The following is a 12,305-nucleotide window of genomic DNA, read 5'->3' as shown; positions in this document are numbered from 1 at the left end:
CAAAGCTTTAGAAGAAAATAATACTTGGATCCTAACTCAATTATCCCCTGGAAAATTCCCCATAGGGTGCAAATGGGTGTACAAAATTAAATACAATGCGGATGGTAGTATTGAGAGACATAAAGCCCGATTAGTTGCCAAGGGTTATACCCAACAGGAAGGAATAGACTATCTTGATACATTTGCCCCTGTAGCTAAGCTTACTACTGTTAGACTTCTTATTGCTCTTACTGCTTCCAACAACTGGTTTTTACAACAACTTGATGTTGATAATGCCTTTCTACATGGGGATTTGAATGAAGAGGTCTATATGCAATTACCTCCAGGTATGGACACTGGTAAAGAAGGTTTGGTCTGTAAGCTAACTAAATCTTTATATGGTTTAAAGCAAGCCAGTAGGCAGTGGTTTGAGAAGTTATCTGCTTTTCTTATATCTGTTAATTACAACCAATCCAAATCTGATCACTCATTGTTTACAAAAAGAACTGCTACTGGTTTTACTGCTCTACTTGTATATGTGGATGATATTGTGTTAGCAGGAAATTCTATGGAAGAAATTAACTACATTAAAGACCTTTTGCACAAAAGGTTTCGTATTAAGAACCTTGGAGAGCTTAAATACTTCCTTGGACTTGAAGTGGCAAGATCCAAGAAGGGAATTCATTTGTGTCAGAGGAAGTATGTCCTGGACATACTTGAGGAAACAGGGATGCAAGGTTGCAAGCCTTCTTCTACTCCCTTTTTAAGGGACACCAGCACTCTATACAAAGAGGACAACTATCTGACCAATCCTGAATCATATAGAAGATTGATAGGGAAGTTACTCTATCTTACTAATACTAGGCCTGATTTATGTTTTACTGTCAATCTTCTCAGTCAATTTATGCAAAATCCCACTTATTATCATTATCAGGCTGTTCAACATATTCTAAGATATATAAAGTCCTCACCTTCTGAAGGTTTATTCTTTGCAGCTGAATCTCCCAAACAACTAAAGGCTTTTAGTGACTCCGACTGGGCCACTTGTCCTAACACAAGGAGATCCACTACGGGTTTTTGTGTTTTCCTTGGATCATCACTCATTTCCTGGAAATCTAAGAAGCAGAAGACTGTTTCCAGATCTTCCACTGAAGCAGAGTACAGGGCTCTTGCTGCCATTGTATGCGAAATACAGTGGCTCCATTATCTTCTGCAAGACCTTCAAATTGAAGAATCTGGGGTTCCTATTTTGTATTGCGACAACAAATCGGCTCGCCACATTGCCCACAACCAAAGCTTCCACGAACGAACCAAGCACATAGAGCTTGATATTCACGTGGTCCGTGAAAAACTCCAGGAGCGCCTCTTACATCTTCTCCCGTCCGATCCGAAGAACAGCTTGCTGATATCTTCACGAAATTTCCGCATCGCGTCAAGTTTGGAACCATTATCCCCAAGCTTGGACTGGTAAACATACACTGTCCAGCTTGAGGGGAGGCTATTGAGAATCACTTTCGATTCTCTTAACTGTCTTTCAACAGTTTCCTTGTTTTAGGTGTTATTTATGTTTTTCCTTCTTCCATGGAACCCTATATATATAGGGTTCCTCCCCCCGTTTTTCCCAATGCAATTGTATACAGACTTTACATATTAATCAGAATAAAGAAAGGATAAGTTTTCTTTACTCACCGTTTTCCGATCTATATTTTCTTCTTCTGGATCACCGGCCACCGCCGTCTCGGAGCGCCGTCGAAGGAGTCGCCGGCCTCTTCTCTCTCCATCGCCTCTCGCTCTCTGTCGTGCCCTTCTCTCTCTTTCAATCTTTTCATTCCTCGTATTATGCCACACATGCATTCCATTCTCAGAATAATAAGCCTCATGGGCCAGCAGAGATATTGGGCCATCAAAATTCTAAGTGCAGAGTGCTGGGCTCGTTTCAATATTACTCAAGTTAATTGTGATTGGATACACTAAAAAATTCAACACAACTTAAAAAGTGAAATTAAATCGAGTTGAACAAATTTATAGATTTCCACTCAGTACCTAACTTTTACGATTCATTTATCTTTGAAGAAGCACTAACGACACATTTTCTTAACACACTCAATCTTTGACTATTTAATCGGTATCTCTTTCGTTTTCATACATTTTAGCGAATAATATAATTTTATTAGGATTAATTAATTAAAAAAACGCATTTACGATCATTTCGAGAGACAATTTGAAAAATATTATTTCTTAAAAATACAAACAATCATGCACTAATAATAGGTGTTTCACGAAGATGGACATGATATTTCTAAACTAAAATGTACAGTGCCATTTTTTGGTATTAAATCATCTGATGCGATGAAAGGTTTGACAGGTGCTGATAGACAGCAAAATAATACCGAAGTTGAACAACAAAAGGTGCGGTGTGGGGGACACAGAAAAAAGGAGTTATTTGTGCTTCTTCATCAGATAAATAGCAAAATATTATTGGATAAAACCTACTATTTCAGATATTAATTCTTCATTTAAACTGATGACTTAATAATAATACAGTAAAAGTTGATCAAGATATACTCAAATACTGATTGAAAAACAACACCCAAATCATGTGGAATTCTTCCATGCCACTCATTGTCCCACCTGCTTGCTCAAAGGTGGTGGTTATTAATAATCTCTACCTCTTACTTATCTGACATCTCTTTCCTCCATCTATCTATTTCTAATGTGACAGAAAACAGGAAATGAAAGAATACTACTGAACTTGTAATCACAAAAAGTTTTATCATTATTTTTAAAGTAGACTTCTTTGTACAATATGTTTCCCAACTCACTGGACATCCCTCTGTGTTGTCCCTATCATACACATAAATACATCATATCTCAAATAAAAACTTCTTACACAACAAAAACAATATTTTAATCAAATTTCATGAATATGGCTTTCTCAAAGATGAAAAAAGTTACCAAGAAACTTTTTTCAATTTTAAAGAAATCGTGTTTGTAAAATCTATTTTAAAATAATGTTTTTATTGATAATTCTTTTTCTAAACAACTGAGTTGAAAATGCTCATGTAAGTATGTACTGTGGCATTTTGATGATTTGGTTTTGGTTTGCCATCAATTTTGTGATTTGGTTGGCGAGGAACCTCAGAAGAGGAAACGTTCACCTTCCACCTTCCGAGAACATTCAGCAAAATACTAGGTAGATAAAATTGAACACCAAGAACATAAATTTGAGCCCGTGGTATTTGGTCACATTAATAGATTTGATATTTTACCCTGATTGTTTGTTTCGTAGACAATTAATTCCCTTCACCAGATCTATTACTGCATGCGTGTAGTTAATGCTTCTCGTCCTTCATTTCTATGGTATGCAGTGCATTTGACTCTATCTCGTTGAAACAGTTAAACCCAAAATCATGAATACCGAAGTCCTGACAGTCCAATAACCAAGCACAGTTGTCCTCCCAAGATGGTACCAAACCCGTGTTACTGTTAGTATTATTCTCTAGTTTGGGTGTTGTGTCCCATAATGCTTCCATCAGAGGAGTTTCATCCAGCCACAGGGTGTTTAACAGAGAATCGTCACTGCAAATGCTATCTAGCAAAAGTGAATCATCCCCAGAAGAGTTTTCAGCTTGGGATGAACTTGAATTCTCCTCTGAGTTGAGAACCCCATCAGTTTCCTTCACCTGATCGAGGTTATTCTCAGGCTGTGGCAAATGCTCTGAGGGGGAGGGTGAACTATCCTGCGATGCTGCTTGTTTAACGAGAGGTTCATGAGTAACGGGATCAATACCCATTTTCAGGAGTTTTTTCTTGATATGTGTGTTCCAATGGTTTTTAATCTCGTTGTCCGTTCTTCCGGGTAACCTGGCAGCAATTTTGGACCACCTGAGGTACCAATCAACCGTATATCAAAATTCATTATACACGTGCCAATCATATCCAACATGTAATTACTTTAGGAAATACCAACAGCTTAAACTGGATCATCATCATTTATCTTGTTATTTGCATTGTAACTCATGACTAAGTTTTAGTATTCTTCAATATGAATATCAGTTCCAACGATGGAGTAACATTTTAGCTTGAACATTAATTACGCAGGTCAATGAAGTGCTGCTTTCCAAATTCTTACCTACCATTTGATATGCATGTCTGAACAATTCACATATACCACGCAGAGTAATAGTGTTTGAGAGTTTGAGAATAGAAAGATGCTATTACTATGTTGAAATGTTATAAATATGTTAAAACATATCTACTAGTAAACCAGGCAAGGATTCAATTGCTTCAGCCTCAAGTAGCCTTTTGTTTGAAAACAAGGTTTGAAATGCGTTGCCTTCTTCAACATTATTAATGGTTTAGACTTAAAGTCACAGTAGTTAAGGACTAAGTGCCTTCCAATATACTTTAGGAAAAAAATGGGATCTTTTAGCTGTTGAACATAGGGAAAATCCATGATATTCTTGGTGAATGCATTGTGTACAGGAACGGTCGAAGATGTAATAAAATAATAAATAAGCTAACAAAATCCACGGTAAAAGCAGTTTAGTATTATCTTGAGGTTTTGATTTATGAATGATCTTAGTTGTAAAAAGTGTGGTGATGTAAGAATTGTTGAGAAAGAGAATGCATTGTGAAACATAAAATACCTGTTGCCAAGACGGGCATGGAGATCAATAACAAGTTGCTCCTCTGCTTGTGTGAGGAGTCCTCTCTTCAAATCTGGGCGAAGATAATTAGTCCAACGAAGGCGACAACTCTTGCCACAACGCCTAAGGCCAGCAAGCTTTGGCACAGCACGCCAACAACACTGGCCATTGGTGAGAATGAAGTTGATGAGCTTCTTGTCTTCCTCTGCAGTCCATGGACCTTTCTTCACCCCAAGTTTGTCACAGCAGGGTTGCCTCCCCATACCACTTGCACAAACAACAACACTACCAAGCTAATCAATGCAATTTCCCACACTAATGCAAAAGTCTTACCAACACAAGCTTGTAATGAGTAATGACCCAAAAGCCCCACTCCCCACCCACCTTTATATAAAGCCCTCTCCCTTTCTTGCCTAAATTATTAATTACATATATGTGCAATAAAATCATGCATAGAGAGAAAATTAAAAAACAGGGGGAACTAAACAGGCAGGGTTAAACAGGAGAAGGTTGAGGGCTCCACCATGGGTTGTGAAAGCTACGTGGGAACTAATATGGGGTTTTCTGGTGTTTTTAGCTACACAAATGGGTGACGCTGAAAGATGGGTGACCCAAAGGCAGAACTATATGTAAGCATCCCAAACAAGTATTAAAATAATGTGTAAAATAATTATACCTCTTAAAAAATTTTCCATCACGAAATGCAAATCCACTGCCCTGATTTCACTCTTACTCCACCATTTCGTCATCACCACGTTTACGTGTCCCTTGGCTTCAGTTTATGATACGGTGAGGGCGATTGCTATAAGTCTTGAAACTCTAGTTCTTTGATGTGATCAAAGAATACCGATCCAACGCTGCAGGATCATCGAATCAAATAGGGACTGGTTGGAGCAACCAGGTTTCCTTGATTCTAAGAGTTCAGAGACATTCCTGAAGTACTAGAGTGGACAACGATCTCCGGAGATTTCAAAGCCACAACTTTGTTTTCTCCCCAGTAAGTTACAACTCCCGCCTCACTCCTGTCCATGGAACTGACTATCATTAATGCAAGTTACGAAAATTTATCCAGACAAACATTTATATGTAACCAATTGTAGAACCGGTCCAATAGGCCACGACTTCAGCATATTTGGAATTATGACTGTAGGTGCTCAAGAATAATTTTACAAGTCACACCTACGAAGAGGATATAGATCTTGCATATTTGTTAAGAGGGATAGATATTGACATCCCAATGAGAAAACATTGATGGATTTAGGTAGTGTTCGGTTGCAGCATCTACTAGTTGAAGCAAAATGCAAACGATAAGGAATAATGGACTAATGCTGTATAAATCAACGGTTATTTCCTTTCAATTTCTCTGATCAGATAGAATTTGGGTCAACTACTTACATTTTCCCGTCTACTTTTATTTCATCGAACAGATAGAGGGCGCTTCGAGTCGTATTTGGGAATAAACAATAAAACGTGAACAGAGGAAGGAAGATAGACAGATACGATTCCTTGTTAAAACTGAACCACGGAAGAGAAAAGCCTAACCTGATACGGTCATGAAAAACCATCTCAAAATCAAAATGATTATGTACAAGCTCGTGAGTTATTTTATGTATAGCATACTTTATGTAATAGAATGGTTAATTCGTTACTGAATCTGGAATAGATCATATTCAACATATTAATTTCACAAGCTAGATATGATTAGCTGGAGAATATGTATGAAGTTCGATGACGATCCTGGTTGGGTATCTTTGACACGAACTGGACAGAACTTCTTCTACCTACGCCAGATTATTTCTAGATCGTTCCATTTTCAGATCAGCTTCGTCTCAGATTGGTTCATCGATTAGGCATTCATTCAAATACGTTTCCTTTTTTTTAATACAAACGCACTTCTACAGTTTACTTAAGCATTAATAAAAGAGTAACATACTCACAAACAAGTAATTGGCATAATTATACACGTCGCTGAATCCTAGTCAAGAGATATTTGGTTTATACCACTTGTAAGCACTATATCACTTTAAAGTAGATAATAGTTTATATATGAAAGTAAATAAATATTAAGTTGATTAATTCTATATTAAATATAAAGGTCCTTTTCCGTAGAATCACATTTTCATCGGTTTCGCGTTTAAAACGAGTGTATAATCAAATATATTTTAATTAGATCTATATACTCTAGTACTCATCATCCATGATCAATCATGTAACCCTACCATAACTATATGTAATATTTGAAGGTGCATAATCAATTAAATACATGATTCATAATGGATTTGCAACTTCAAAAAGTAAGTTGCATTTGCAATGTGTTTTATGATCTTGGATTTTTTTTTTTTAAACAGATATTTGGATTCGTGAGTGTTATGCGTAAGTGCTTTGAAAAAGTAAGGTGCATAATCGATTTTTGATTCCTACCTTCTCATTTGTAAGTGCTTTGAAAAAATAACAAAATGAAAAAAATAACATTTTGGAGAAAGCAACAAAGTCACACGGTCCAAATCTTGTCGAAGAGAAGAAAGAAATCCTTGTGGACCATACATTTGAACAAGGATAATCTAAAACAATCGTATTTAATTCCAACCAATTCAGCTCATTCCTTCCTCTATGCAGAAAACAAATTCATCTGATAATAAAATATTTTGTTCAGGCAACTTCAACTTCTTACATCTGCGTTTTCTATTTTTGGTAGAGTGCAAATATTCTTATGAGTAATTTTATTCAAGCTACATATTACAGAGAGATTATAAACGTATTGTTTGAATGAATAAAGCAGGATAATATATGCATTTTGGTATGATGATAATGATGGAGAGAGTTTCAACATGACATTTTATTAGATCACCCACACGGCACAGGTCGGAGCAGTTACCAACCAAAAGTTTCTGTCTTGACTTGTAGGGCTTCATTGCTTATGTATGCATTTCATAACCAAAATTTCATTCTTATTATCTTAAAAATCATGATGGATTCAACTCGTGACGAAACCGTCGATTTGCACTAGTCAAATTTGCCAAATTTCGAGTTTCAGCACTTGTAACTATTATATCTAACGCAATTAAATTAATTGTAATATGTGATTTCATCATGGTGCTATAATTAATTATATTAAAAAAAACTCATCGTAGAGAAATTCGATCTACGTTATCAAAATATCCGTTTTGGATGGCTACGTGTACAAAATCGTATTTAAATACCATCTTGACTTGCAAGGCAATACACAATACCAACCTCTGCTTTTATCTGTCGGAGCCATACACGTATAAGTTCCCCATATGAAGGCACGTAGAATAGTGAAACTTCAATCACCATTGTGTAAAGTTACGAGGTGAAGGTATTCAGAATCTAATCTAAAATACCTTTTTTTTAGCTGATTAAATGAAGAAAAGAAATGGTTGCTTACTTTAATGAATAAAAATTAGCGAGAAAATTAAGACATGATGAGTTAAGCAAAGATGTAATTGAGTACTAATTATGGAAGTTAGGTAGAAAGACGTAGAGTGGTATGGAGCATCGGTGTAGAAGCTAATTCTTTGCTTGCAAGTTGGATCTGTCTGCACCCATTACTGTAGAGGTTGTGAGTTCATTATCAGATTCTCCACCACGACGGTTGCCTAACATCTTCACACCACTTCAACTTCAGTTTCGTTCCTTTACCTTTTTACTTGTATACATTTAAAGACTTCATTATATCAACAAAATTGAAGTTGACATACAAGAGCCAATACATTAATTACGAAGAAGTACCATATAAACGACTTGGATTAGGGACGATCATCATTGATTGTTGATAAATGCATTTTTATGTGGACTTTAGGTCTTCCCTTACATTTTTCTCCATATGATAATAGTAGATGAAACTTACAAACAAAGCTAATAGTCTATGACAATGGAATTCTTGGAAAAGAAGTGCGACTGTCTTATAGTTATTTTGCATTTCATTTTTCTATATCTAAAAGTTGTAAACAAAAAAAATTAGACTTAATTAAGTTTCAAATCTCTTATAAAGTTGAATATTTTGAATTGAATTTTTATTAAACTTTTAGTTTAATTAGTATTTTGGTTCTTATATATTTAATCATATGACTCATTTTGGTCCCTACATTGTGTTTACTCAATTGAGTTTAATTATGAATAAATTCAATTTGATCTTTTATGTTAAATTACAAGTAACATTGTTTGAAAGGTGTTATATTTAAAAATCTAAATCATCTTTTATTTTGGGATTCTTTTGTTTAACAAATAGCATGTTTCTGAATTTTACATATATCACTTTTCAAATAATTTCACTCGTTTTAGATTTTGACACGTAACATTTTTTATTTTAAGATGTGATACCTTTTAAATTTTGATACGTGGTATCTTCTATGTTTTAACATATGACATCTTTCAGATTTTAAATCGTGACACTTTTTAAATAATGTTAAGGTCAATTTAATAAAAATGACTAAATTGACTCTATTTAAAAAATATTGAGATTCAATTGAGTATAAAATATATATAGACCAAAATGAATCATAAACCTAAATATAGGAATCAAATTACTAATTCAACCTAACTTCTTCTGATATATTGAATGCTATTTTTTTTATATTATTATCTTCCTTTATTGTTTTACTTGTCATCTTGATTGTTTGACTCTAAGTGAGATCTTTTTTATTCATATAAAATAAATATTAGAATTAATATAAAATAATAACTTTTTTTTATTATTTTAACTAAAAACATATTAGATAATGAGATTATTATGTTTCAAAATGACTTCCAAGTAATTTCCTACAACGACCAAGGAACAATTATCGTCAAAAGGATGTATGTAAAGTGACAATCCTTTAATATACAACATTTTTAATGAAAGTAATATCAATAATTTGCATTTTATTTTATTGATTGTAATATTATTTTATATTAATTACAAAATCTTACATGTGACAAGTAAGCAAGATGACGACATAAGATAACACTTAATTATCCAATAAACAATAAAAATTTAATTAAAAATATAAAAAATTTAAGTACTTAATAAATCAATAAAATATAATATAAGAATCAGTTTAAAATATCCAAATTAATAAATTTAAAACATAATTAAACCATAAATAAATAAAGTTACAAGAATATAATTAATTTTTCAGTAAGTTATCCTTCATCTTTTATAATACTTAGTTAAGTTATATATTCTTCAAGTGTGAATGTGTACTCATACACATCCCTTAAGAGTGAATAAATATTTGCATATGACATCTTTGGAGAATTTAGTTGACAACAGGGGCGGACTTTCATTGTGACACAGGGTCTTTGCCTTCCAACTTTTTTTATATTTATATAAGTTAATATATAATTTTTTTTAATTGTAATATATTTTATATATGTAACACCTCTAATTTTTTTATATATTTATATAAAGATTTTTGACACTTTTAAAATATTTGTGAAAGATTCATCACTGGTTGAAAATAATTGAACTGTGGGCATGACTAGCATATAATAATATCATTAAAATGTGATTACTCATTGATGCTCTATCTTGTGAGCTTATACTCTCCGCTATTAACTGGCTTTATGGAATAGGTTGTTAAATATTGATGTGTGTCATACCTATTGAACCAATATTCTGTCACATAATCTTTCTCTTTAACAATAGCAAAATGGGATATATTCAAAGAAACCTTTAGTTTAAGTTCTCAAAGAGAAAATTTACATATACAGTAATATGTCGTAAGTGTTGTTCACTAATCATATTTAAACTTTTCAATTTATAATGTATTAGATAACCCCCGGACGGTCTGGACAGAACACGTTGGACGTCCGGCCGGGCTCGAACACTCAATTCGGACAATAATAACAGATAGGTTTGCGGAGGTGATTAAGGTAAAACACCGATTAGAGGGTTGGACTCGGGATTGGGTCGTGATTAAGGTCCTGCTAATCCTAGGTTCATGACCAAAACTATAAATACAAGTCAAAGATAAGAGGTAGACAGATTCATTAATTGCACATTTATTGCAGTACTAAAACAATCGATCAGACCTTTTACTGACTTAAACATCGGAACACCTTTAACAGGTACCCTCCCAAGCGTACAGGACAGACGAACATCGACCTACGGAAGAAAGGATCACGAGAAGAGACCGGACGGACGTGACTGAGAGCCAAGTGACTCGACCTCAAACAGAAACATATAATATACAACACATTTAATAAATGCAAATTATAAAAATAATGCTCCAAATTTAATTAAAAAACAATACCTGTTTAAAATATTGTATATGTAATTTTTATCCGTTTGTAAATGGATTACAAAGGTGAAAAAGATACCAGGATCGCCTCTCTTATGTAAAGTGAAGCTTTAGGAAAATAAGAAAGTTAATATCTTCCATGCTTAAAAGGTTGTCTTTTAAGTGAGAAGTAAGGATAGACTATAAGGTTTTTAGAAAACCTTCCAAATTTGAGTCCATGACATTTGTGTTTTTGGCTATGAAAGGCTTCTTTCAAAGTTTCAATGTTTCCTTTTTATTTTCAATGAAAACTGAGAATAAAGTTAAAGATATGTTGGATGAATTTACAAAATATTTTCTTTGAAGATGTTTCTGAAATTCAAAATGAATTTTGAAAATAATTCTGAAAATTGTTCTATATTCGAAAAAACAAAATAATTACTTTTAGCGTTTCTAAAATATATTTAATTTATGTTGCATGTTTGCACTTGTGTTACTTTCTCTTTAACAACAAACATTATTGTCGTTGGAATTAATCATATAACAATCATTGATGCTAGTAACAAATCAATCATATAATAATTGTCTTTCAAAATATTATTGTCGTTCAAAATATAATAACATTTTTGAAATTATTTGTATAATTATAAGTTTCGGTTATAAAATAACCAAAACCTGTATTAGTATAAGTTTTGGTTATACGATGAACCGAAACTTATTTTCCTATCTAGGATTCAATTTTTAGGAAAGTTGCTTTCCTGTCATAATATTTTTAGACTTTGTGTTGATGCGAATTCTTTGTTTTCTTTTCTTGATTTCTCTCTTGTTTTCTCTTTCGCATTTGCTTCCTTCACTTTTAGGTTTCTTCATTTGTAAGTTTTCATCATCATGTTTAAAGAGATCTTTGATGTTCATTATCCTTATTTGTTTATTCATTATTTGTTCACTATTTAAAGAGCTCTCGTGCTTGAATGTTTTTCCATAATGAATTGTTTAAGACTATGTTTCTAGGTTTGCATTCCCTTTTTCTAAACCCTAAAAATGATATGAAGATATGTTTTATTTATTTCATTTTATATATGTACAATAAAAGTGTGAAAATAATATGAAAATCTATAATTCAGTACTAGTTCACAATTTTTTACTTATGTAATTGTTCTTGGTTTATTTGATGATATTAAATTTTTCAGTTAATTTTTCAGGTTGTTTAATACAGTGAGAGTTACTCAATGAAAGTATTTTTGCGTTGTTTAAGAAATTGGAATCTATTAATACGTTTCCATTGTTTTTGAGATCCTAAACTTTTTCATTTATTTTTATTTTATAATTTTTTTTGTTGTTTTTGAGACGTGACCTTAGAGATAATCTAAACCTAATGTTGAAGATTATGTTTTGATTTAAAATTGAAATCAAAATATCTTTCTTTTTTATCTCGATTTAATATGTTTCGATAAGA

General features: G+C 33.1%; 1 protein-coding gene across 2 annotated transcripts; it reads right to left on the bottom strand.

Annotated features, from left to right (window-relative positions):
* Positions 1-3,177: 3,177 nt before the first annotated feature.
* On the bottom strand, positions 3,178-5,642 carry LOC108337235 (MYB-like transcription factor ODO1). 2 transcript variants are annotated; one of them, XM_052877638.1, is made up of 3 exons: positions 5,305-5,642; positions 4,629-4,913; positions 3,178-3,864 (listed from the first exon to the last, which is right to left on the bottom strand). In XM_052877638.1, exons 2-3 carry the CDS (start codon positions 4,889-4,891, stop codon positions 3,312-3,314), a joined length of 816 nt encoding a protein of 271 aa, XP_052733598.1. In that variant the 5' UTR covers positions 4,892-4,913; positions 5,305-5,642; the 3' UTR covers positions 3,178-3,311. The 2 variants fall into 2 exon arrangements, with proteins under 2 accessions (XP_052733598.1, XP_017429209.1); XM_017573720.2 differs by lacking the exon at positions 5,305-5,642 and having other exon boundaries at positions 4,629-5,003.
* Positions 5,643-12,305: the final 6,663 nt, after the last annotated feature.

The sequence above is a fragment of the Vigna angularis genome, chromosome 1, assembly GCF_016808095.1.
Source record: "Vigna angularis cultivar LongXiaoDou No.4 chromosome 1, ASM1680809v1, whole genome shotgun sequence".
Lineage (NCBI taxonomy): Eukaryota > Viridiplantae > Streptophyta > Magnoliopsida > Fabales > Fabaceae > Vigna > Vigna angularis.
This window is presented reverse-complemented; position numbering and strand designations above follow the sequence as displayed.